The sequence below is a fragment of the Equus caballus genome, chromosome 9 (assembly GCF_041296265.1).
Source record: "Equus caballus isolate H_3958 breed thoroughbred chromosome 9, TB-T2T, whole genome shotgun sequence".
NCBI classification, from domain to species: Eukaryota; Metazoa; Chordata; class Mammalia; order Perissodactyla; family Equidae; genus Equus; species Equus caballus.
Genome location: NC_091692.1, coordinates 88,874,924 through 88,901,815, shown reverse-complemented (window position 1 = coordinate 88,901,815; position 26,892 = coordinate 88,874,924). Strand labels below are relative to the sequence as shown.

General features: G+C 50.5%; 1 protein-coding gene and 1 long non-coding RNA gene across 2 annotated transcripts in view; one reads left to right on the top strand and one right to left on the bottom strand.

Annotated features, from left to right (window-relative positions):
• Window positions 1–26,892, bottom strand: part of TG (thyroglobulin) — a 243,041-nt gene that overhangs the window by 208,249 nt on the left and 7,900 nt on the right. Inside the window, exons 5-15 of the mRNA XM_014728161.3 lie at window positions 22,460–22,566; window positions 21,817–21,960; window positions 21,432–21,617; window positions 17,125–18,225; window positions 16,102–16,689; window positions 11,448–11,687; window positions 7,783–7,920; window positions 7,307–7,384; window positions 6,643–6,755; window positions 5,077–5,179; window positions 3,879–4,079 (exon numbers count right to left, since the gene is read on the bottom strand). Of these exons, the coding sequence (XP_014583647.3) occupies window positions 3,879–4,079; window positions 5,077–5,179; window positions 6,643–6,755; window positions 7,307–7,384; window positions 7,783–7,920; window positions 11,448–11,687; window positions 16,102–16,689; window positions 17,125–18,225; window positions 21,432–21,617; window positions 21,817–21,960; window positions 22,460–22,566 (2,999 nt within the window). The remainder of the gene's footprint in view (window positions 1–3,878; window positions 4,080–5,076; window positions 5,180–6,642; window positions 6,756–7,306; window positions 7,385–7,782; window positions 7,921–11,447; window positions 11,688–16,101; window positions 16,690–17,124; window positions 18,226–21,431; window positions 21,618–21,816; window positions 21,961–22,459; window positions 22,567–26,892) is intronic.
• Window positions 10,455–11,725, top strand: LOC138915467 (uncharacterized). The gene is made up of 3 exons (XR_011421447.1): window positions 10,455–10,538; window positions 11,072–11,211; window positions 11,327–11,725. It is a non-coding gene; the product is annotated as an uncharacterized lncRNA (long non-coding RNA).

The window sequence follows — 26,892 nt, the reverse complement described above, 5'->3', positions numbered from 1 at the left end:
GTCCTTCCCTCTGCCTGCTCATTGGACTAGAAGATTCCTTTTGCAGCCCTTGAATATCCACTCAACACCTGTAACTTTCTTACACCCCCCATGGTTCTCCCAGCCTGACCGGGTCTCGTGTCTCCCAGCTCTCAGGCCTGGTGGGGGCCTCCACGGCACCAATTCCTCAGGACGCTACTTGTCCACACCCTGGTCTCCCCACTGGAGAGAGACCATGGGGGAAAGAGGGCACCTTTCCCCGGGTCAGCCAGGCACGGTGCTGACCCAGGACACAAGCTCCACGAACACGTGTTAAATAAACGGGTGAATGAGCAAATGAAACAACAGACACACTCCGTGTGACAATTCACACCCGACCAGAGGTTTAGTTAGCACAGCCTCGCTGTCTCTGTCTGTCTGGCTTTAAAATCCACAATCCACGTGTGATCAAAGAGAGGGATGCTTGGGGGCCTCAGAGAGGGAGAATGCCCCTCTCTTGTGCAGCCTGGGCTTCTTTCTAATAAGAATGATGGCCTCTGGCCAGGATTTGGCACTGTCATCTGCAGTGGTCTTACTGAGTTGGCTCTTACCAAGTGCCTCGTGTGTGGGGAGGGGATTGTGCGTGGCCTCCATGTCCCACCTCCAGGATGGCAATAAAGATCCCCAGCACATCCTGCCACCAGGGTGGTCTGGGTACTGAAGGAGGGTGCTGGGCCCCCCAGGAAAGCCAGAGCGCATTTGTCTGTGAGCTCTCACATGGGGAGTGTGCCCGGGGCCAGGGGCCAAGGACCTGCGAGGGCCTTCGGAGAGCAGCCAGCAAGGCCCCCATTTTGCAGGCAAGGCCACTGAGGCTGACGAGGCCAAGTTCCATGCTCCTGTGGGGCAGAGCAGAGACTGGACCTTGCGCCTCCTGCCGGCATCTCAAGCCGGTGCCCATCCCTCCGTCCTCCAGACTTCGAGACTACTCAGCCGGGCCCCTCCAAGGACCTGAAGGACCCCCAGCTTGACCTGACTCTGGTCCCTCCTGTGGGACACCAGGGAAAACGCTTCCCTCCCAGCCTCCAATACACATCTCTAAAGTGGGAGCCTTTATTTTAAAACTATGTTTTTAAAGTACGTGGCACTCAGAGTGTGCCAGGTACACTGTCAGCTTTACCAGTATCAACTGATGTAACTCTCCGTACAACACTATGGAGCAGGTCCCATCACCCCACTTCACGGACGCCAATACAGAGGCACACCAGGCGTAAATACCTTGCCTGTGACCAGAGAGCTAGTATGTGGCAAAACCGGGGTTCGAGCCTCGTCATTGTGGCCCCAGAATCCGTGTTCTCCATCAGTGTGCTAGGCGTACGTGCACACAGGCGTAAAAGGCGAGTGTCGATGAGTGTGTGTGTGAGCAGCCCCTGGGACACCAGGAGAGCCCTCCACAAATGCAGATGCCCTCTAACCCCGCAGGATAGATTCCTCTCCTGGGGCTCCCTCCACTGCCTTTGTGGACAGGGAGCCAGTGAGTGCCGAGACTCAGCAGCGAGGGGCCAAGACATCCTCTGGGACGCTGACCCTTCTCTCGCCAGTGTCTCAGCCTCCCGCAGACCTGCTTTCCCAAAGCCTCCATGTTCCGTGTCTCAGAAATGCACTGACACCCTGGTGATGGTTTGACCCACCCGCCTCCGCCGTAGGGGAGGAGGGGCCGAGGGCAACAAGAGGACGTGTGGAGACCACAGCTAACCGAGCACCACAGTGGGCCGGTCCTGGAGAGGGCACTCGGCCTCTTGAATCTCGTGTGGTCCTTCCAGAGTCGTGCCCACTGGGATTCATCATGGCCATTTTAGAGATGAGGAAGGTGGAGGTGCGGAGAGCTCAGAGGCCTGCCCGGGGACACACGCCGGGGGTTAGCCTGGAAACCAGCTCCTGCCTCCAGCGGCCTGGTTTGGGAACTTGTGCACGTGATTCTTTCCGTGTGGGCCAGGGCTGCACCAAGCGCCTCCCGTGAACTGATTCCGTCTTCACAGCAACTCTGAGGGGCAGGACTGTTGTCACCCTCATCCCACAGTGGAGAGGCGCACTTTTCTGCCCAAAGTTCTACAGTAGCAGATAGGGAGCCAGACGCTGGCCCTGAGCCAGCAGGCTAAGGAGTTTACAGAGACCATTGGAGTCAATCCTAACAATGACTCTAAGAAATAGCTACGATTCTCCATGGCTGTTTCACAGATTGGGAAATGGAGGTCCAGAGAGGTTAGGAGACCAGCCCAAGGTCACCCAGCAAGAGAGTGGCCGAGTTGATCTTCAAGTTTGTCTGTCTGGCCCCACATCTGAGCTTTCTCCCCCAGACTCTGCAGCAAGTCAGGAGGAAGAGCTTTTGGGGGACTCGTGTTAATGCTGGTTGCTCCCCTTGCTGGCTGTGTGACTTCGGACACGTTCATGAACCTCTGTGAGCCCCAGTTTTGCCATCTGTAAAGTGGTCAGATAGGATGGTTCTGTCTGTTTACCTGCATGGTTGAGAGGCAAAAGTGGTTAAGGGATGTGAAAAGCACCTTTTAACCGGTAAGTCTCTGCACAGGCGAGCCATTCTCATGGAATCCTGTAGGGCCGAGCCGCAGAGGGCCCCCCAAACTTAAAAGAACTGGGCTCCCAGACCTGAAACTGGAGGGGACACATCACTCCATTTCCTGGGCCCCAGACCCTGCAGACCCCTCTCAGAGGCCCGGGAAGTTGACTTGATTGTTTCTGACCCAAAGGCTGACATTTCACTTCTCTCCAAAGCACATGGCAGGGCTCACGCACACCCACGAAGTTCCCTGAGGTGGCAGCTGCTGAGAGCCACAGAGAGAAGCTGTTGGGGTGGTGCCCTGAAGCAGGCAGGCCACCCAGAGCGGGGGAACCAGGGCTGGGGAGAAGAGGGGGGTGCTGAGAGCCAGGGGCACAGCACAGGTTAGAGGTGGGAAAGGGGACAAAGCAAAGGGGAAGGAGCCTGGAAGAGAGCGGGCCACCCTTCCTCCCCAGCCTTCCTTTGAGGGCTCCCTTTCTCTTTACGAATATACATTTACAAACGCAAAAGAGTCCTCTTTGCACATATAAATCGCTAGACCTAATTAAACATGGCTGCACTTCCAAACTGTTGCTTAGAAACTTCAAAGTTTAAAAATAAAACAACAGGACAGCAAAAGAAAGGCAATTGCACTAAAATCAGAATTATTGTGTGCAGATTCCTCAACGCCACCAACTCAATACCCCACCTGGAAATAAATGTTTTGCAATGTCTTCATTTCCCATCCTGAAACAGAATTCACCCTTGGTCTAACCTGCTTGCTCATGTAAATTTTAAGACGACCTCAATGCCCTGTGACTCGAGTGTATAGGAGAAATCAAAGGTAAGTAATTGATAATTAAATAATATATTTTAATATATAAGAATGTATTTCAATATTCTAATATATATTCATATTATACATATTTCAATATTTGACACCCAAACAATTTTTTGAACTAGAAATAAAAATAAGCAAATCAACGACGTCCACAGATGCCTGGAGCTCCCCAGCTGGGATGGACCCACCCCCCCCGAGATCCTGCTGTCAGGCCCTCCTCCCCCTCACTCGAGGATGGGGGGACCAGACCCGGAACCCCTCAGCAGGCCAGTGCAAATATTCCTGGGGTGCCGGCTCGGGAGATCCCTGCGCAGACTCCCCTTGGTGGCAGCCCCGGGGCTGAGCACTTTTAGGAAGTAGGCACAAGTTTTGACATCATGGGACGCAACTGCAACCACATCCCTCATGCTCTTCCCCTGCCTCCCCTCCAGCCCCCGCCATCCCAGGGCCTCTGGAGTGCCCCCTGGCCTGGGTAAAGGAAGAGATGGGGAGGTCCCCCCATCACCAGCCCAGGGAATCACGACTTACTCTCACAGGCCGGCTGGCTCCCGGCTACATGGGTCCCGGGCACCTCCTCTCCGCTGCCCAGGACACACCAGCAGCTGCCCTGGTCCAGATCACATTGCACCGGGGAGAAGCCTCCGTCCTCTGCCCTGCAGGCCGGGGTGTAGCCCGGGCTGGCTCTCCTGGAGGGGTCTCCCCTCTGGAGCCCTTCACAGCGGCTCAGGCCTGGACACGAAGACAAGCCAGATGGGTTGCTGGCATAGCTGCCACAGCCCATGCTGCCACCTGCCGCCACCCACCTGCACGCCCTCCAGGGTCTGGGGCTGCCTCCCCACTGGGGTGTTAAGCTAGGACAGGGGAAAGACTGTGCCTTGCTCAGCTCTGTACTCCCCGCTGCACGCACAAGCATGCACACACACACACACGTGGCCTGCTCTCAGGTTGCTTAGAGTCTTAAAGGAGACTTGACAAGGAAGTGAGCAGTTATAGTTCAGAGTGATAAGGCGACAATAGGAGATGCTCCGGGCAGCTCAGGAGCCCCTAGGAAGGTGCTGAACTCAGGTATGGAAGACAGAGGCTGCCAAGACTCCCTGGAGGGACGGATACGTGGTCTGAGCAAGAGTGAGCCAGGGATGGGAAGCGAGGGTGGGAGCGCTGCAGGCGGGAAACCAGAACACGGGAAGGCCCAGCGGGAGGAGAGTGTCTGCCTTCCTGAAAAGTCTGACTGTAGCTTATGAACCCGGATCCTGAAGTGTGAGACATGGAGGAACAAGAGAAGCATAAGACACAAGAGCCAGACGCACAAGGGCCATGAGCCACAGCAAGGAGCTCGGGCCGGCCCAGAGGACCATGGCGGGTGTCAGGGGTTTTCAGGCAGAGGAGAGGGCCATCAGCACATTCGCACTGTAGGGACCGCATCTCGACTTCACTGTGGAAACCACCAGACTGCAGGGCCAGGCTGGAAGCTGAGGGCCCAGGCAGGGACCTGTTGTGGCATCAGTGGGCACAGCTGGTCATCCCGCAAAAGCATCATTGCCTGCTTTCATAAGGACCAATGCTGGTATTGCCACATTTTACAGATGAGAACACTGAGGCACAGTGAGGTCAGAGGCTCCCACAGCTCTGGAAGCGGCAGAGCTGGAACATGAAGTCAGCTTTTGGGACTCCACGCACAGTGCTCATGGCGAGGGGCTGGGAGAGGATGGTGGGGGGCGACACTCACATTGGGCTGTGCTGTTTGTGCCAGGTGGCATGCCCTCTCCTGTGGCCGGGTCCACACACCAGGTGCCAGCCTCCGACGCCTGCAGCCTGGCAAACTCTCCTGTCTGAGACAAAGCCGAGGTCATGTCACCCCCCAGGAAGATGCTTTTCCAGCCCACATTGGTGGGCAGATGTCAAAAAGGTCCCTTTCCAAACCATTGGTGATGGCTTCTCCAAGTGGAGGGGAGTAGGGTGGGGGAGGCCCTCTTCCGTTTCAGACCCTTTCCATACGATATTTGAAGTGATGGTTATAGCAACCCTAGGAGATGGGGGCCACAGCTATCCCTTTACAGGGTGGGGAGGCTGAGGCTCACTCAGAGAGGGGAAGTGACAGAGCAACATCACATAGGTGGGGCCTAAACCCGCCCAGCCCCAAAGCCCCACTGCCCTCCTGAACCAAGTGCCCCCATTCCAGAAATTTCAATAACCATCCCTAGGAAAAAGGGGTCCACATCACCTGTAACAGAGAATAAAGAAAACAGTCCCAGGCAGCTACCCAAACCCTGTGTCTGCCGGGGCCCCTCTCTCCCCCTTGTCCTGGGTCAGCTGGGGAACACTGGGCTAGCCCCTTCAACTCTGTGGGCCTCAGTTTCCCCATCTGAAAAAACAGAGGTGGAATAGCTCCTTGAGCCCGTTCCTTCTAGGAACTCTGGGTGGTAGAAAGTGTCATCTCTCCTCCGTCTTAACAGAAACCTATGAGAACAAGCAGGTGTGCTGGAGAAAAGCAGCCGCCTCCCACTTCCCCGTGTTGCCGAGCGTTCCCTGAGTTTTTCTTGGTCACCTGTTCATTTTATACTCTGCGGTGCCGTGTTCACAGACAAGCAATGACAATAATAATAAGAACACCTGACATTGACAGAGAACAGAACCATGAGGTCCCCCCAGTGCTAGTCACCCCCACGCCCAGGGTGTCATCCAGTCCCTGGGAGGGAAGGACACTACTGTCCCTGTTATACACAGAGAGGCCCAGAGAAAGCAGGTGATGTGCCTCTGGTCACACAGCTTGTCAGCTACATGGGTAAGATTCAAACCCAAGCAAAGATTTGAGAAAATTTTATGAGATACAGGTTTAAAATTGAGAACTTTCTAGACACTAACTTGAGTTTTCCTGAGGAGCTGGGTCAAAGGCACCGCCATCCCATTTGGGCGGCAGAAGATTTGAGTCCTGTACCCTGGCCCCTGGTCCTCCACAGGAGGCAGGATAGGAACCCCATGATCAGAGGGCCTCTGGGACCTGCTCTGACTCGCTCAAACAATCCTCAAAAACAATCCTAGCACTAGGCAGGGTAAAAATGTGACCCAATCTTAGGATAAATAATAAAGCAAACTGGAGCATAGAGACGGTAAGTAAGTTGCCCAAGGTCACACAGCCTAGGTAGCCAGGGCTAGGACAAAAACCCAGGCCTAGAACTCCCTGCACATTTTTAACTAAAACAAATTTATTGAAAACTAGACAAATCATCCTCCACCTGTGGGAGAAAGTTCTGGCTTCCCTCCTCGCACCCTTCCTGGGCCTTCCGACCCTAACCTCTAGGCAGGTTGGGATGAATAGGTCTTCTGGAGATGGGTTTCCTTGGGATCCAGCCTGTTTCCAGCTGGCAAGCAGCCCACTGGCTCGAGATTTCTCGCAGGTGGTGGGGCCTGTGGGAGAGATAGGGGGGCTCTTAACAGACTGGCTGGGGGTGCCCGGCTGGCCTGAGCATCAGAGCTGTGCATCTGGTAGACGGAGGTGCCTGCACAGAGAGCTGGACCCTCAGAGGAGAAGTGGGCTGGGTTCAGGGACAAAGAGCCATGTGGGTTGCAGCATCTTTGAGATGTTAAGGCAGTGGCTGATTCCATGGGTCTGAGCCTCGGGAGAGAGGCTGGGCTGTAGAACAGGTGCCAGATGGCTGTTGAACTGCAGAGGGGATGAAACTGGCCAGGCAGCAGGTGTGTGTGGGGTAGGGGACCCCCTCCTAGCAGCCTCTGTCCCCTAGGAAACCAGGAGCACAGATTGGGAAGCGCCAAGGTCGGTGAGAGTCTTCCAGGCCTGGGGACTTGGGAAGTGTGATCTGGCCGACCCCGAGCTGGTCTGAACGACACTCGGGGGCTGACCTCGGGGCTTCCCCGTGGATGGGTAACAACGGCTGGCGCCACCAGCCTGGAGTGCCCTCCACCGGGCTCAGGCGGCAGAGTCCGAGGGCTTCACTTACACTGGGGCATCTGTGGGGAGCGGGCAGTCAGCGAGGCAGGGACGTACTCTCCCTTCCCGTCCACACACCAGCAGTGCCCTAGAAAAGAGCCATAGGCCGGATGTTGAGGCAGCACACGGGGTGGGGGACTTGACCCTGGGTGTCTCGCAAACACATTTCCTTCTTTGCATTCATAGCAGTGCCAGCAAGGTCCCTGTCCATCCCCGTCTGTCCCCCTTGCCCGAAACTGTCCACAATCACGGGCTGTAGCACCTCCATCCCCCCAGCAACCCCCCAGTTGACCTTCAGGCTGGTAGAAGGTCATGACTCCCATTGTGCAGATGAGGCAAGTACAGGCCAGAGAAACTAAGAGATTTGCCACCAGCCGCCAACAAAGGGCCTAGAGTCCCGCTCCCTTGCCCCTGTGTGGGGGCCTTTCCTCTAAGAGAAAAGCAGGGGTGTCACTCGGCCTCCCAAGGGCATCCATGCTCCCTCACCAGTCCGGGCGTAGCACTGCACGGGCTCCCATCTTCCTAGCGCATCGCACTGGGGCACATAGGGGCTGGGCGGCAGAAGGGCAGATGTTCGTGCAGAGTCCCCCAGGGCAAAGCGGCGTCTCTGATAGAAGTCGAAGGCTGGAGTCAGGGGAGAGAGGGGTAGAGGTGTGAGCACCCGACCTGGACGAGCCCCAGCAGGGCTGGCTTCGTCACTGAGAGCAACCAAGCAGGTCCCTGTTCCAACAGGAGGAGGCCTTTTATTTACATGACAAATGTGTCCACGCAAAGTGACAGAGGATCCTTGAAAAGCATATAGGCACTCAGCAGACTGTCCTTTAAAGATAGAAGTATAGGCTGACGTTTGAACGAAGCTTTGTCGCTGTCTTTCAGTAACTTTCACAAGAAAGCCAATTAGGTCAATGAGGTGTCTCCAGGCACACGAGGCAACAGTCACAATAGACAGCATTGATTCAACACCTCCTGTGTGCCAGGCACCATCCAAGTCCACGCTTTAGCTAAGTGACTCCACACAACGACCTCTAGGAGGGGTGATGTTGTCCCATTTGATGGGTGAGAAACTGAGGCACCGGTGGCTTAAGTCTCACAGCCGGGAGTGGAGGCACTGGAGCCGGACGCGGGAAGTCAGTGTGTGTACGCGGCCCTCTTGCCTCCCTGCCCAACTCTTACAATCTAGGTTCTTCACCCCCCTCGAAACTTCATTCCCCACAGAGTCTTATCTGATCTTCGCCGCAGCTCCATGAAGGCTGGATTTTTACCCCCAAGGGGAGGAAACAGGCTCAGCGAGGGAGGGTAAGTGACTCACAGATGGTACCCTGCTCAGGAGGACGGCCCCGTCCTCAGCTCGGGGTCCCTCGGCCCTGCCCGGCTTCTTCCAGGCGTTCTCCACCACTGGCGCACTAGTGCCCGGACTTACTTATTCCATTTAGGTTTGTCTCTTCCACACTAGCACTGAAGGCCTCGGGTGCAAGGATTTATGCTGACCCTGTGCCTAGAGCAGAGCTGCCTCACAGCAGGCACTCGAGAAATACTTGTTGAGTGAAAAGGAAAATAGAATAAATGCATGCAGGAGGAAGGAAGGAAGGGAGGAAGCAGGGTGGGTGGCGGTCAGGACGTATGGCCAGTTGGTCCGGGTCTCACAGCACCCCTCCCCAGCCTGATGTGCCCCCAGCACCATCCTCCTTCCAGAGGCCATGAGCTGTCTCCCAGGCCCTTTCTCAAGGCCCACCTCCCATCTTCTCTCCACTCCTGCTGGTGTGTGTAGGGGGGTGTGGGCAGCGGGATACAGCCACAGGGATCCCAGAGGAGAAGGGCCGCATCCGGGGCAGCCGGGTGTGCCTTGGCCTGCCTCCCATGGGAGCAGATCTCCAAACCCACCACCTTTCAGAGATGGGCTTCACGGCTCCCAGAGAGGAGAGCTCACAGTTGTCAGCACACCACCAAGCCCCAGTCAGACCGTCTGAGGAGACCAGGCCTCTCTTTGAAGTGGCCTGGGGCAGGGGACAGGGCTCAGGAGTCTGACAAGCCTCGGCCTGAATCCTGGCTCTGCACCTCTTGACTGTGTGATCATGAGCAAGTTGCCCAGCCTCTCTGGGCCTAAGTTTCCCCATGTGTGAATGGGTCTAACACTTACCTAACAGGGTAAGTGTGATATTTTCATCCAAAGAGCTTAAGCACCAAGCTCAGGCTAGGCTCAGCTGTGTCCCTGTACTCCCGCGCCCTCCCCCACCCCCCTGAGGCCCTGGGACATTGCTCCCACGTTCTATTGGCCAAAGATGCTTTGTGGCTCTCCATCTCTTTTTGTCCTGGGTCTTTGATCCTAGACTCTCCAGGGCCTGGAGGTCCACGTGGACAGCTTCCTCTTCTCTGCAACAGGGGAGACGCCTCTTCTCATCTTGAGGGATTCCGAGGAAAATGAGCAACCCTACTCCTTCTCTGAAGACACTTCCTTTTTCCCGACAGCCTCAGAGAAGTAGGATCAGAGCCTCGGCTAGGTGGAGGGGAACTTCCTCAGCTTGACTTCTGGAGAAAATGCCACCGTGCCGTTCAACAAACATCTCCGTGGCACCAAGAGCTTTCTCCCCACTTCCTCTCTATTTCCTTCCCAAACCAAAGTGGTCACAACCGCAGGGGCACCCCCTGATCTGTCCTACTCCTCTCTTTGATTTCAGCAAATCCTGTCCATGCACAAAATTTAAAACAAACAACTGGTTTCTTGCCAAAAGCAGAAGTCTCCAAGACTCTAAGGAACAGAGAAAAGTGCCTGGGTCTGGGGTGAGGGTAGGAGACGGAAGAGAAAGAAAGAAGCAAGAAGGATGGTTGACCAACATTTACTGGGCTCCCGCTATCCATCAGGCTCTGTGCCAGGCCCCAGGATGTAAAGATCAATAAGACGTGTGGCCCTGTCCTCTAAAGAGACGCCGGGTGAGGGAGAGAGGCCAGAGCAGAACTGGCCCTTGGGAGAGTCTCCCGCGGGGCTGGGAGAACAAAGACAATGAGAGCTGATGCCCAGGCGGCCGCAGCCATCACAGGGCTGGAAGGGCAGGGAGCTCCAGGGCATAGAGAGGGCAGGCTTTGTCTTGGTACAGATGTTGTCAGGGGAACACTGCTGTGCTGTTTTGTGACCCAAGCCCAGAGAACCCAGACAGGCGATCAGCTGAGATAATCTGTCAGGGGGTGGGGAACTCAGGGATGCTAGGAGATGGATGAGTCGTTTGTCCCTGCCAAGTTGGTGTGGGGTGAGTGAGAGAACTGGGAGGGACCTTGGACCCTCCTGCCCAAGAAGGCTGCAGGTGGTAGAGAAAGAACAGAGGCTCTGGGGTGAGACAGATCTAGGCTCCAAGCCCAGCCACACCAGGGACCAGCTAGGCAGGGGACAGAGTCGGGGGCCAGACCACCAGCGTCACATCCAGGCTCTGCTAGTTATTAACTGGGTGAACTTGGGCATGTGACAACCTCAGTTTCCGCATTTGAAGGGAATCACAGATAGTGATTGTAGCATTGTTCTCATGGGACCCTGGGAGGACTCAGTGCAAAGATCTGGTAATCTGCTTAGCACAGTCAGTGCCTGGTGGGGGTAAGTTTCAAATAATGTTTAGCTGTTATTCTGGGCTAGAGCACCTTGGGCTCTCTGAGAGTATCTCTCAGTCACATATGGGTAAAAATTCGTGCTTTTCGGAGTTACCAACAGGATTAAACAGCTCACACATGGAAGATGCCTGAAACCAAGCACTTCCTTTATAGTGAGGGTCCCTCTCTTCTCCCTCTTCAGGGTGTTCCTGAGTCCTGGGAAATGGAGGGAAGCTTCAGAACAGCCATGAGGGGAGTTCAAGCATTTGGGGCCGGAGCCCCTCCCATTTTAACAAGATGTTTGGCATCATAATGGGCTGCAGGCGCCATCTGCAAGACAAGGTGTGCAGACCTGCCCCCAGTGGCTCTGCTGGAGGATTTGGGAGCATCTTGGAGAGACGTGCATCATTCCACCTTTGACCAATATCACAAAACCACTTGGCCCTTTCTTTCCCAGGAACCCATCGGCCCGGGGAAACCAAGGCAGCAAAGCCCTGAGGATGACTGAAGAGCAACTAACTCAAGCTCTTGCTTCCCCAACTAGATGGAAGAAGAAATCGGAAGGGCATGACACTTACTAGACTGAGCTGCCAAACGAATGGCATAATCGTTCCCACTCAGAAACTTCTCTGAGACGGTCTCCCAGGATGGGGAGAGCCGAGGAAGGGCGAGCTCCTCACTGGTCAGCCAGATTCCCTTGGCTGCCAGGAAACTCTCTCCCAGAGGGAACTGAGAACTGTTGGAAGCCAAGACAATCTCCTCTGTTTCTTCAATGAACCTCAGGATGTGAAGCTTCACTTCCTCGCAAGAACCAGGACCTAGGGGAATAAAGACATCACTGATGGATCCCCCAAAACACATGGCTCCCTTGGACTCCTTTGAAGTGTACATGTACACGCATGCACACACTTCTGCCTCAGCTGTTTCCTTCACCCCAGCTTTTTTCACAACCTGGAATGGTCCTTCTGCTTTGTCTCCACAATTTCATTCACTCAACATTTACAGAGGACCTACTATGTAAGCTTTGTAATAACTAATGTTTACTCCATGTCAGGCATTGTACTCAGCATATCTAAACGAACAATCTAATTAATCTATGCAACAGCCCAATAAGATATTATTCTTACCCGTGTGTTACAGATGAGAAACTGAGGCATGGAGAAGTCATATAACTTAAACAAGCTCCTAGCTGGCAAGCAGTTGATTCAGAATTCCAGTCAGTCAGTACGACTCTGGAAACAGCAATTTTGACCAGCTTCCTCTAATGGGATGGACAGATGGACAGATGGATGGATAAGCGGATGGATGGATGGATGAATGGATGGATGGATATCAAGAGTTTAAGGGAGGCCTTGTAGGTTAGTCAAGAGTTATTTTTTGTAAGGAGCAAAGAGCATGTTCTCAGAAACCTCTGGGGTCAAATGCCAGCTCAAACACTTATTAGCTACATGATTTTGGATAACGTGCTTAGCTCTTCTGAGCTTCAGTCCCGTGATATGTGAAATGGGGATAATGAGGGCATCTACCCCATAGGGTTTTTGTAATTATTCTACGAGGTGTTGCAGCTGAAGTGCTTGGCACAGTGTCTGGCGCATGTTGTCCTTGAACTTGTCGCTACTAACAAAAGCTCCCCTAGACATGTTGATTTCAACTAATCACATGGTGAACTCAGCAGTGAATGTGTTCCGTGGATTCTTTTGAGGCCATAGAATCAGCAGAAGCCCTTGACTTCTGGGATGTGGGGACGTTATTGCTTCCTTCGGATGTTTTTGATCAAATACTCCATTCTATCAATTCCAGGGAATTGGGATCCCTGAAGCAAAAACTCACACTTAAAAGTCTCTGCTTGCTCCCCATTTCTTCCAGAATAGAATGAGAATTCTGTAACTGGACACCTAGGCCCTTTTAAAATCTGGCCCCAATTCACCATTAGCCTCTTCTTGTATTATTCCCTCCTAAGTCCCCTTCCTTCCTGCCACATTGATCTTTTCACCACCCCATTCCCAACACTTTTACAGCTTCCTTGACTTGACATGTACTAATTCCTCTGCCAGGAAGGGCCTGCCACACACTTTTGGCTGGACACACATCCCTCATGTGTGAATCCCCATGATCCAGAAGCTGACACCATGGAAATCTTTACCCAGTTCCCCAGTCAGTGAGCAGCCCCCTCTCTCTGGGCATGTGCCATTGCATTTTCTGTGTTCGTAATTCTGTTCTACCATCTTGGTTTATTATTTACATGATGACATGCCTGTTTCTCGCACTGCCTCTGTGCTCCTAAAGGACAGATACCACACCTTTCTCATGACTGTCTCCTCATCAAACAGCACAGTGCACAAAGTAGGTGGTCCATAAACGTGTGTTAAATGAAGAAAGTAAAATTTCAAACAGGCCAGGGACATGGACAGGACCTGACCTCAGAGGCGTGAGTCATTACCCCTGCACACGTGTGGGAAGTCACTGGTCCTTTCATTACATCTATCAGTTGTATTAATCTAGTTATTTATTAATTACTTTCTGTATGCCAGGCCTGGCACTTTATATCTATTATCTCTTACAATTCTCACAACAACCCATTTGAGGTAGTCACTTGCCGTAACTCAGATTTTACAGATGAAACTAAGACTGGGAGGAGTTCCGTTCCTCCAGCTCCCAGAGTAGCAGGTGATGGACCCAGGATTCAAGCCAACTGGCGCTCTGTCTTTTAGGCCAGTCCTTCTCGAGCTTTGGGGGCCATTAGACCCACCTGAGACCTTGCGGACATGCAGATTCAGTAGGTGGGGTCCGAGATTCTTAATTTCTGACAACTCCCCAAGGTAAGACTGATGCTGCTGGACCACAATTTGAGGATCAAAGCTCTGAACCAATGGTCACCAAACCTTTAGATAACATACCCCTATCAACAAAAGAGTCTGAGGGGGCCAGCCTGGCGGTGTAGTGGTTAAGTTTACATGGTCGGCTTCGGTGGCCAGGGGTTCACCAGTTTGTATCCTGGGCATGGACCTACGCACTGCTCATCAGGCCATGCTGTGGCGGCGTCCCACATAAAAGAACCAGAAGGACTTACAACTAGGATAGACAACTATGTACTAGGGCTTTGGGGAGAAAAAAAAAAGAGGAAGATTGGCAACAGATGTTAGCTCACGGCCAATGTTAAAAAAATAAATAAAGAGTTTGAGCATGTACCCCCAAAATATGCGTATTTCTTTATTTATAAAGCACGCACATGTACCACTATAATAATATACTAGGTACTATTTTCTCAAATGTTTCTGCTGTGAGCACTTAATTGCAAAAAAACCCAGAAATTTAAAAGGAAGAGAGAAAACACTAGCTGTAGATGGAAGTTCTGACACTTGCTTCCCAGTGGATTACCTTGTACGCCCGGATCGTCTGCTCTACACAGCCTCTTGTTTCTCAGGGGAAAAGCCAGTGTATCCTAAGCCTAGTGCTAATGCTTTGTCTGACATTCAGGCCAAGGAGAATAATACCAGCTACTACAGTTACCAAGCACTTTTGGTATCGGCAACTCAGACCCCGAAAATTGGTTCCAAAGAGGACCAAATTCAATCTGAAAGCATCTAACATTATAGGAACACCCCCATGTAGGAGACCCGACCATTAGTATAGAAAATCTCCAAAAACGAATAAGACTTCTTATATAACAGTCATGTTGACATTTATATGGTGACTTTGAGGGTCCACCTATTGCTAGAACTTGACGTTTTAAGGGAGAATGCTGGTAGTGGGGTGTCCAGGTTGTTCAAACTGCCCAGGGCATTACTGTTCTCATCGCATGTTCCTATCGCCCAACACTCTAAAAACCCGCTTGCTGCTAAAGCAAAGCCTCAACTTTGGCCAATGTCAAAATAGTCTGAGTAATTTTAACATTTTCCTAAAAGGTCTGGACCATGTTGAACATTACAAAGAATGAAGTGAAGATTTCGCTGGACTCAAGCAGCTATAATATTACCTGTAATATTATGGTTGGAAAGATTCTGGTTTGATAACAGTGTTGAGTCTGCCTGTTTGTTGTTTCCAACTGCTGATCTGGCTGCTTGGCGATAAAGCATTTTGATTGAAGACACAGAGTCAGCCCCTTTCTGTTTATGCCTCACCCCCTGCAGCTCTCTTTGAAGTCCACCTGCCACAAAGCTGAATGTACAGACTTCCTTCGGCAGCTCTCCAGTTAGTCCTTTGATCAAAGCCCCTCAAGTAAATTCAAGGTACTTGGAAGGCAGAAGCACTTCCTGAGGCCCCAAGCACCTAGTGGTGTCCTTGTAAGTAGCAAGACCATCATAATGTGCGTCCGTTAATCAGAGGGTGCACCTAACTCATGAGACATGACTAAAGCCTTAGCCACAGAGGGCAAGGGCCAGGTCACATGCATTGTATAGCCTTCAGTGGGCCTGAGATAGAGCATTGCACAGAGAAAGCATCCAGTTAAAACTTGAGGCAATGATTTAAATATAGTCTGTGTCACATAACGACATGGATACGTTCTGACAAATGTGTCGTAGGCAATTTTGTCATCGTGCAAACATCGTAGAGTGTGCTTACACAAACCTACATGGTACAGCCTACGACACACCCAGGCTTCATGGTACTACTCTTATGAGACCACCGTCATATATGCCATCCGTCATTGACTGAAACGTCATTGTGCAGCACATGACTGTGTAGATGTGGGGAAATCACATCCCTTCTCTGAGCCTTGGCATTATGGACCGAATGATTGTGTTCCCCTAAAATGTATGTGTGGAAGCCCTAGTCCCCCATGTGATGGGATGTGGAAGTGGGAACTTTGGGAGGCGGTTAGGTTTCAATGAGGTCCTGAGGGTGGGGTCCTCGCGGTGGGATTAGTGTCTTTATAAAAAGATGAAGAGACCAGAACTCCCTCTCTCTGCCATGTGAACACACAGTGAGAAGGTGCCCATCTGCCAGCCAGGAAGAGGGCTCTTGCCAGGAACGGAATCTTACAGCACCTTGATCTTGGACTTCCACCTCCAAAACTATGAGAAATAAGTGTCTATTGGTTAAACCAGCCAATCTAAGGTATTGTGTCATAGCGGCCCAAGCTGACTAACACATTTGCTGTCTTCAACCATACACCGAAGGGATGTGCCTGGCCATATCTAAACTCGATGCCAGCTTTGATACCCAATGCCCTCCCACCAGACATCCTTTTTGAAAAAGCACAGATTCAGTTCTTCACATCATTTAACTCACATGCTGGGACCTTGTTTGGTTCAGCCCGGGTTCCTTCCAGTTCTTGACCAGCCTCATCCACACACCAGCAGCTCCGAAGGTCGAAATGTGCCAAAGGAATGCTAAAGTCTGAGTAGGGCCCTGGGTATCGGCTGAGCTGGCCATTTAGGATCTGCCAAAAGAGGTAGGGCTCCAGGAAGATGTTCTCTCCAGGCTGGGTCAGGTTCCCTTCCAGCACTGCCAGTGGGACATCTTGGAGAGAAGAGTATTTTGCCAGCCCTGGGAAGATGCCTTGTTGGCCAGCCTCATATAGGCTTTGAATGAAGAGACGGAAGCTTCTGGAAGCTGCTTCTCTATAGCCCATGATCTTCATTAGCAGTTGGGCAGGAGACAGCTCCTGGCCACCATTGTTCTGAGCCCGCCATCGTTCATACCACTCGAAGGCCTGCTCAGGGGGCCCGTCACATTGCACGTGTCTCCACTGCCCATTGGCACTGCACTGTGGAATGTAGATGCTGGAGAGGGTGGGCAGTGTGCTGGAATTAGAGACCAGGGCCCGCACTGCCCCAAGGAAGGCTTGCTCGGCCTGTAGCTGACAGGGCGTGGGGCCTGGGAAGGAACAAAGCACAGGTGTGTCAGGTTAAGAAGTTCCATAAGCTGGAAAGACCAAGATGGAAGCCCTTTATTGTCCAAACTCCATCTAAAGCCTTATACAGCCATAGACATCCCATCAACCTTAAATTTGTAAACAAGTTCTAGACAGAGAGCATCCCCATCACTAAATCGGCACTGTGGGGACCAGCTGTTGTCAGCACGGCAGAAAGGTATGTGGCAATTCCTTAAGGCCGAATAAATCTCCCTATTCACTCATTAGAATGGTTAACATTATCAAAACTTTTCTGGACAGTTTTTAATTAACCAGTGAATTTTGCCATTAACAGAAGTTTGGGTTTTAGCTGTGACCAAATTCTTTTATCTATAATGCATTGTGTCAGGGCCCCAAAGAGAATCAGAGTCTGTAGATTGACTACTTAACAGACTTACATTGCTTGGGCTCTCCAGGTAGGCTTCGAGTTCCAGGAATAGGCTGACCCTCAGCGTCGACACAGTAGCACTCTGAGCTAAAACACTGGACAGGTAGGAAATGCCCCTCGCTGGTACAAGAAGGGACAAGCAGGCTGGACCCAGCGGGCTGGCTACCCGACAGGCTTTGCATGCGAGCCCTTTGCTTTTCACACTTCGTAGGGCACCTGGGTCGTCCACCTCTAACCCTCGAGCCGGGAAGCTCTTTGCCCCGGGAATCCACACACCAGCATTCTCCAGCAAAGCACTGGACATCCTCATAGCTTCCTTCTGCAGTGCATGATGGGACAAAAAGGCCACCAGGGGTCTGCTCACAGCCCTGGGAGCTGAGCACCAGTTCCATCACATCACCTAAATCCCTCGCTATGTCTTCCGGCACAGAAATAGCCTGCTGTAAGAAGAGAAGGAATTCTGGAAGCTCCAGAAGAGAAACAAGGAATTTCAGGGCATTTAGGTTCTCTTGCAAGTTGATTTCAAAGCCAAAGCTGCCCACAACTGGCTTATTCATAGCAACACCCTTCTTAGAGGCTTCAGGAGATTCTGTGGCAGGACTTGAATCCAATCCCAGGGAGAGAGGCTCGGCTCGATCTGCTGGTGGCCCTCTGTTCTGGAAGCCTGGGAGACCAAATTGCTGGAAAAATTGACTGAAGTTAAACGTGCCTCTTGTGCCAAGGGCTCCAGACAAGTTAAACTGGCCAGCATTCACCAAAAATTTCCCTCCGAAGAGGTTTTGCTGGAGCCGCTTTGGGTTGGTGGTAAACTGAAGGGCAAGACGAGCCAGCTCTCGGGAGGGAAAAATCACTCTGATGGCTTCTTTGAGGAGACTTTCTGAGGCAGAAAACTGTTTATCCAGCCCTTCTACCATTGGTTGGAGAATCCCAGAATCCACAAAGAGCTCCTTGATCAAGAGTGGGCAGGATGTGGCCAATCTGGCTACTCGCTGAGAGACCTGTCTTTTCTCAGGAGCCAGGAACAAGCTGTGCCGGCTGAAGTAGCCTGAGGGCCCGAAGTGGAGTCTGGACAGGGCCTGGCGCCTCTCTGAGGTACAAGACTGGTCCTCAGCTGCACAGAGCAAACGGGAGAAATGGTGTCAACATCCCAAGTAATCCTGAGACAACCCTTCAGATCTTTCTGGTAGGAAGATGTCAAGAAATTCAATCAAGGACACCTACATTTTGTACCTCTTTCTTCCCTTTACCCTTTATCTTTTATTTTCCCTCTGAGCAGAGCTGTGGCGGCCATTTTGGGGAATAAGTTTTTCAGTTGACGTTAACTGCCTCTCCCAGCTTTTACTAGAGGGTGACCCCCTTGGAAGGCAAGGCTCACAGACGCCAGCTTACTTTCTGAAAACCTGACCACATACACGCACCGACTTTGGTGGGTTGAATGGGGTCCACCCCACCGCCTCCACCCAATGTTCGCATCCACTCGGATCCTCAGAATGTGACTTTATTTGGAAATAGGGTCTTTGCAGATGTAATCAGTCTTAACTAATCAGGGTGGGCCCTAAATCCAATGACTGGTGTCCTTATAAGAAGGTCATATGAAGACACAGAGAGACACACACACAGAAGAAGGCCACGTGAAGATAGATGCAGAGACTGGAGTCCTGCAGCTGTAAGCCAAGGAATGCCAGCAACCACTGAAAGCAAGGAAGGGCCAAGGAAGGACTCTTTGCTGGAGCCATCTGAGGGAGTGCGGCCCTGCCCATACCTTGATTTCAGACTTCTGCCTCCAGAGCTATGAGAGAATACATTTCTGTCGCTTTAAGCCAGCCAGTTTGCGGTAATTTGTTACGGCAGTCCTAGGAAACTAATAAATCAACAAATTCCTATTTGTTTCTAATGAAACGTTGTTTTCCAGCATCTCTTGTTGGACTTCTTAGCGGACTTTAATGCTTCATTATATGCTCTTCATGAGGCTGTCTCCTTCCTCCTTGTGGGTAGCCTCGTCTAGGCTAAGGAGTTTATAATCTTTTTGAGGATAAGAACCACACTTCAATGCTATTAGTATTTCCCATAACAAGAAATATTATCCTATGTTGCAATATTTAATATTTTAATATATTCTAGGAAATCTGATTTCCTATAATATAATACGATGATGCCCACTTGGCAAACACACTTAGCACATCCTTCTAGGCTTCTTGACGTTTCCTTGAAATTACTAATTAAACAGTGATTGACTCAGTCAACTCCACGCATGGTCAGATCATTCTCTCTGAATACCCTGCAGTGACTGTAATCACACTGAGAAATTTCTAAATTCAAATTCCAAGTGTCTCAGCCACATAGGTGGAAGTAAGAAAGCTCCACTTTTCTCCATAAAACCATAAATCTTACAGGTTTTCAACCACCCCCCCCCACCAAAGTTTTAAAATAATTCTTTCCCCTTGGTTCACATGGATGCCAAAAAGGAAGTCAGCCAATTTCCTTCTGTAACCAGGCAACAGAGAAAGAACTGGAACATGTGGTCAGAGAGAAAGGACAAAAAGACTGGCAACCTCAAACACAGAACACATCCGTCAACGAGGCCATGGCTTCCTCTAATGGATGTTACAGGAAGGTATGCAAGAAACCAAGTTCATGGCTCTGCTTGTTCTTTTTCCAAATTAAGAGCATATCCCTTCCATTCATTTGTTATGAAGTGTTTCCAAGGCAAAAAAATTCAGATATTGGTTCCATGTGGCGTTTGTTTCCACGGAAATAGGACTGATACGCCAGAGAGAGAAAATAAAACTATATGATCCATGCACTGGGTGCACTCTTGGTTTTAATTTGGAAGACCACTTCCACCTGGAAATTGGAGGGCACTATATACTCCAGGTTTTAATAAAATATAATTGTAAATATTTTCAAGGCAGATCTTCAAAACTGTCTTTTTCTATGTCCTCTATCTATCCTCTACCTACAACCTGGCAGGGAGCGTGCTACCAAACACCACGCGGAGTACTCAAAATGTTGAGCTGGAGAAATGATTTAATAGGAATTGAATGAATACATATCTGTTTTGAGGCCATAAAAAGCCCTGCACTCTCTCTTCACAGTTTCAGGTCTGGCTGAGTCCATCCAGCTCACTGAGTGGGAAGCCCGTGAGTGCCCCTGGATTCCTCCCCCGCCCTCTTCTATCCTCCTGCAGTCTTGCTGGTACGATGGAATGGAGTCTTCTTGGAATGCCCAGTGACATCTCTCAAGCCACATTCTTCTCCTCAGCCCTCTGCTTCTCCTTTCGTATTGGTCCCCATACTGCACTGAATAGTGTCTCCCCAAAACTTTTATCCTACCTGGAACCTAAGAAAGTGACTTTATTTGAAAATAGGGTCATTGTAGATGGAAGGAGTTAAGACGAAGTCATCCCAGAGTAGAGTGGGCTCTTAATCCTCTGTAACTGGTGTCATAAGGAGAGGAGAAGAGACACAGAGGCAGACACAGAGGGAAGACAGCCATGTGACGACACAGGCAGAGTTTGGACTTACGCTGCCACAAGCCAAGGAATGCCAGAGACTGTCAGCAACTACCACAAGCTAGGAAGGGACAAGGAAGGATCCTCCGCTGGAGGCTTCAGTGGGAGCACGGCCCTGCCGACACCTCGATTTTGGACTTCTAGCCTCCAGAACCGTGAGAGAATACATTTCTGTTGTTCTAAGCATTCAGTTGGTAGTAATTTGTTATGGCAGCCCCAGGAAACAGATTTAGTCCCCTCATCCCTCTCTAGGACATTGCAATGACCTTCAAATTGGCCCCACTGCCTGCAGTCTAACACTCCTTTCAATCTCTCCTACAAAATGCCTGGTCGATCTTTCTTATACACAACAGTTGTCATGGCACCCTCCAGCTTAATACCCCTCAACGTCTGCTCCCGACCTCCAGGATGACGCCCCCAAGCCTTTGTATGATCTCAAAGACTTCAGTGTCTTACCCCTGCCTTCCCTTCAGTCTTAAAGCTCAAAACACCACCCTAACCATCCTCCAACCGTGTTTTTCTCTATCTTTCTTGCAGACTCAGTGTCCATCAGCATATCAATGCCTATTATTTATGTCCTTATAATTTTGCTTCTCCTGCTACAGACGATGTCTGACACAGGATGAGAACCATGTTGGAAGTAAACGACGACAAACAAGCTTTCCACCCTGTGGAACCTGAAGCGCCGGTGGGGCACACTCAGGATGCAGGGGAATTAATGGTTCTGGCGTGGTTGGTCTGGAGAAACAGTTAAAGTAACGTGACCTGATGAGGCCCAAAGAAAAAGCCCTGGAGCGGAAACCCACCGCAAGATGGCGGCTCCCCTTGCCGCCGAGTCCCGTAGATCTCCTTTCCCTGGGCATCGGCACACCAGCACGGCCCTTCCCTCTGGCACTGCACTGCCTGGTAGTCCCCATTTCGGTGGCAGCTGGGGACATAGGGGTGACCGAAGCTGCTTGCTGTAAACCGCTCCACTTCACATTTCGTGGGGCCTAGGAGAAATCCACGCAGCAAAGACAGGGTGTCAACAACGCTTGAAGCATTCACAGCATGCATTCTGTTGGCTGTTAAAATATTTAAAGTCCCTGAACCCACTTTGGTGGAACTGCCATGGAGACCGCAGCCACTTTAAAACCCAAGTGGCTTGCTCCTGGCAGAAACATGCACATCTGTTGTCGGCTTCCTACTTACATCGGAATCTGCCGGAGATGACCAGTTGAACTGCTAGGAAGCGTCTCTGCAGTATCCGGTACAGGGTGGTCTCAGAGAAGGTGGAAGGAAGGTCCAGGCCAGCAAAAATGGTGTCGTAAATTTCATCAAGCAACAGCTCCAAACCTGAGCAAGGACAGCAAGCATTTCAAGGGAGGAGTTCATTCAGAAAGAACGTCCTGACCTGGCCGTGCAAACACATATTAAGAGGGCCAGAGCCTTCACTGGCATCATTGATATTGAGTCTGAACCAAAGACTTGAATGGTTTCCCAAGTCAGGGCCACTGTGTATGGTTGTGTAGGTTGTCCACAGCACAAAGGAGCACTGAGGAGAGAGTGAGAGGAGACTGAAATCCAGTCCCTGTTCCACTTGCCAAGCTCAGAGCTGCATCTGCCCGGAGGGGGTGCCTTTTTCCAGCATGCACAAAGGCACCATGTGGGCCAGCAGCAGCTGTGCTCGAGGTACCCCAGACTCAAAGCTTGCTAACCACACCCTCTTCCATACCCATGCCGCCTGGCAGAAGAGCGGTAGTCACTGCTCTTTCTGCTTCACAGGTAACGCTCTTTAGGCTCTCGGAGCTGTGACTGCCACTCCCTCCCCTCAGGTTGCCTGAGGTGTGCTCACCTGTCTCAGCCAGTTCGCGCCCTTGACTGTCAGCGCAGTGACAATACCCAGACACCTCGGGGAACCTGCTCCGGAAGGCACTGAAGGTCACGAACGCATCTGGAAACCTAAGAGAGAATGAGGCACGGTCGCCATGTCATAAAAGGCAAGTCACCCCCAGCTTTTCCTGTGGAAATAACTAAACGTGGCCTCGTCTCATCTGGGGAAAAGGACTCTCTGATTTTCGATCTCATGCTATCCACTCCATGCTCCCTGCAGTCAATGTACTTCTTTTCTAAATTGGTTTTACCTGGCCAGAGCCAGGCTGAACCTGTTCAAATAAAGCTGTGCTTAGCTGTCATCTACTAAGGAGCTGTTTTCCTCTCTCGTGGCATTGGACCAGTTTGTCCCCAAGCAGGTGTCCCATAGGATCGGGCGGAAAGCACGTAACGAACATCGCGGGAACTAGTTGCTTTACCAGAACAGAACGAGAGACTCAAGGCCAAGTTTGCTTTACAGACATATGGTACATCGTACATGATCTCATTCTGGGAGATCAAACGACTTCAGAGCACTTTACAACTTTTCAAGAGCTTGAAAAGCAGCCAGATTCCAGCGGAGGAAATTCTTAAGATGGACATGTCCCAGTCCCAGGGTCAAAAAAACACAAAATCAGTCTGGCGTCACTCACAAGGGCTAGGCACGCCTTTCCACAAGTGGAGGACAAGTTTGCCTCAGTCGTGTCCCCCCTGGCAATTCCTGTAAGCAGCTAATTGGCCGGGTTCCCCACCCTGGACGTAAGATGGAGCGTAGGCAATGTAAAGCCATGTGAAGGAGTTCTTTCCGTGTGCAATGATTTAGCAACCACAGAGGAATTTTTCCTCTTTATACGAGATGGAGAGATTTGTTTTTATGCCCTATACAGCTACAGCATGAGAACCAAGCATAATGTGCTTCTACCTGTGTCTGGAAATACATCCCCAAACCATCAGTTAGCAGGAGCAGCAGCTCTCTGCACAGTTAGGTCTGTTTCTGTGTAATCTATCCAAGCAAAAGACTGAAAATGATCTTAATGTCCAAGGATAGGAAAATTAAGAAGTAAATTATAGTAAATCCCTTAAATGGGTGCATGCATAACATGAAATAAAAAGGTTAGAAGGATAGAGATTTCTCAAAAGATTAAAAATAGAAATACCGTATGATCCAGCTATTCTACTTCTGGGTATTTATCCAAAGAACATGAAAACACTAATTCAAAAAGACACATGCACCCCTATGTTCACCGCAGCATTATTCACAATAGCCAAGACTTGGAAGCAACTCAAGCACTCGCCAACCCTCAATGGATGAATGGACAAAGAAGATGTGGTATGTATGTGCAATGGAATACTACTCAGCCAGAAAAAAGACAAAATCATGCTGTTTGCAACAACATGGATGGACCTTGAGGGTATTACGCTGAGCAAAATAAGTCAGAGGGAGAAAGACAAACACCATATGATTTCACATGGATAAGGAGAACAGACTAGTAGTTATCAGAGGGGAAGGGGATTGGGGGAGGGCAAAAGGGGTAAAGGGCACATATGTATGGTGACAGACGGAAACTAGACTATTGGTGGTGAACACAAGGCAGTCCATACAGATGCTCAAATACAATAATGTACGCTTGAAATTTACACAATGTTATAAAGCAAGATGACCTTAATAAAATAATTTTTTTTTAAAAAAAGGTTAGAATACAAAATGGCCTGTACACACACCTGCAATTATGACTATGTAAATGAACCAGTACGGGAAGGCAATATATTGTGCAGGAACTGCTCAGAGCCCGAACATGGGGTAGGGGGCAACAAGTTAGTTAATTTGAATGAAAATGAATATGCAAAACAAAACCTATGAAAGCACTATAGAACTACGGGTTTTTTCCATGTTGCTGATCTCTTATTGTGTGTTTGTGAGCTAAATAAAAAAGAACATTCTAGTAAGTGAGTTATGCATAACAGAAACTAAAAACTCACTTTGCCCAGTTGCCCCTGATTGGAGATATATAATAAAAGTTCATTCACTGGGACCTGGGATAATTCAATTCAAAAAGTGCTAATAATAGTATAATAATCACTTCCATTTATTGAGCACTACTTTGTATAAGACAATCTGCAAAATGTTTAACATACCTTGACTTGTTTAATCCACTTAACACGCCCACAAGGCAGGTGGTATTTTTCCATCTCCATTTTAGAGGTTAAGAAGGTGAGGTATGTTGGCCACCATCTTGAAATCGTGGTAGGAGCTAGGGTTCAAATCTAGGTCTTACTCACCATGATATTGATGTCTCCCAATGGTGTTACTCAGTGTGTACTGGGCTGTACCTGGTCCCTGTCCCATATCTTGAAAGGCACATGACTCTGTTCTGTCCTGACACTCCTCTCTGTACGCCCACCACCTCGCTTTTCCTGGCATCTCATAGATGTTGAAGACACACATGCTGAATGCACACACCGACGGGTCACCTGGCTGCCCTGAGGTTCTGAAACCCATTCCAGCACGAGGCACGGGAAGTTTAAGTCATTCTAGTCCCATGTTCTGCTGATTCAACTTAAAGTTCTACCTCAGTGCCCCATCCCAGGGCCAACGCAACCAGCAGGATCTCTGTGCCATCTTCATCCCACCACTTTAGGGCCAGAGTCCTTCTCTCTGGGTTTCTGATCTTATAAGCTGCCCAGTACCTGGGCCTCCCTGGGCTTTTTGCATGGACCTCACTCTCAATACCCAACTTCTTGCCTAATGGAGATCGCCGTGGCTTCAGCCGGAGGGAGAGTCCTCCCATCCTCCCAGGAAGACCACCTGGAGGCCCGCTACTGCCACCTGGTCTCTCAGGCTGTCCTCTGCTCCTCTCTGGCAGACACCCTGCACTGTCATCTCTAGTCTCTCCTTGTCAATCTGTATGCAGTGCTAAGGGCCTGGGGCCAGACATATCAGAATTTCATTCCTGGCCTAGCCACATATAATTATCTCTATTCACTACTACTAATAAAAACAATAATCGGTGACATATATCGAACAATCGGACACTGCACCAAGCACTCTCCATATTTTTATCTCATTTAATCCTCACAACTACCTTTAAAAAGCTCCATTCGCAAATAAGAAAACTGGGATTCAGAGTGGTGAATTGACCAGTTCAAGATCACCCAGCCAAGACCAGGAGCCAGGTATCCTGAGTCCACGGCCAATGCTCCGTCAACACTATCAGCTGGCCGGGTGGGGAGGCCACCACTTAAATAGACCACGGTCGGTCGTTAGGTTCCCGCCCTGTGATCGACAGTAAATTCAAACTCTGAATCCCCCCCGATTTCCTTTGTTCCCACAGTCCGATTTGATACAATCTGATTCTTGTGGCTGATCTCTGAGATGGTATCACTATCTATGAATTTCGGACTCCTCCCCCAGCGTAATAATTAGCACTCACCTGGTTTAGCTGCCATGTCTGCTACTGTCATTGGCGCTTTGCTGTCAGCCAGGGCAAGGGGGCCTCAGCCGTGCTTCCAACCTTCTTCTTATTAGATTCCCAACCCTTCTCTGTCACCCCAAGAAAAGCCAAACCACTGGGGCCAGCCCCATGGCTGAGTGGTAAGTCCGCGCACTCCGCTTCAGCAGCCTGGGGTTTCACTGGTTTGGATCCTTGGCACGGACATGGCACCGCTCATCAGGCCATGCTAAGACAGCATCCCACACAGCACAACATGAGGCACTCACCACTAGAAAACACAACTATGGACCGGGGGGCTTTGAGGAGAAGAAAAGCCAAACCACTGAAACTGAACCTACAGTCTTAACGAGAGGCAGGCAGCTCTGGCTCCATCCTCACATGGGGCCAACCGGGTTTGGAGCCTGCATGTGGCCAAAGAATGTCCTCAAAGGAAGTGAGTCTTGAGTTGGATCCTAAAGCTGAGAACGATGGATCTGACGAGGGGAGAATCGAGGAATGGAGACCATGTCTGGGATCATTAACGTGCTTCCAGCTTCAAGATGAGAGACAGAGACCACAGGGTGGGCAGAAGGGAAAGCCGAGAGGCTGGCAGTCACAGAGGGAGGCACAAGCCCCATGGAGAATGCTGGGACCCAAGCATCTCAATCATTGAGACGCCATTCCTGAAAATGCCGTGCCCCCTGCTCCTTATAGGCACTGGCCTTAGGAAATCCATGGTCTTGTTGTCAAGTCATACAGTACCCTATAGCATATGACATTATCCCCTTAATGAGGATCCAAGGAACACAGTTCTTTCCATCCTCAATAGAAGAAAAATCGTATTCCTCTGAGAAACTGGTTTATTTTTACCTGGTGGAAACAGAATATCTTAGACTAGTTCCTCTTTCTCTGGTGACAGGAAACAGTGCGCAGCCCCTCACGTCTGTTATAAGGTAACTTCAGAGAAGGAATGGTGTGCACCAAT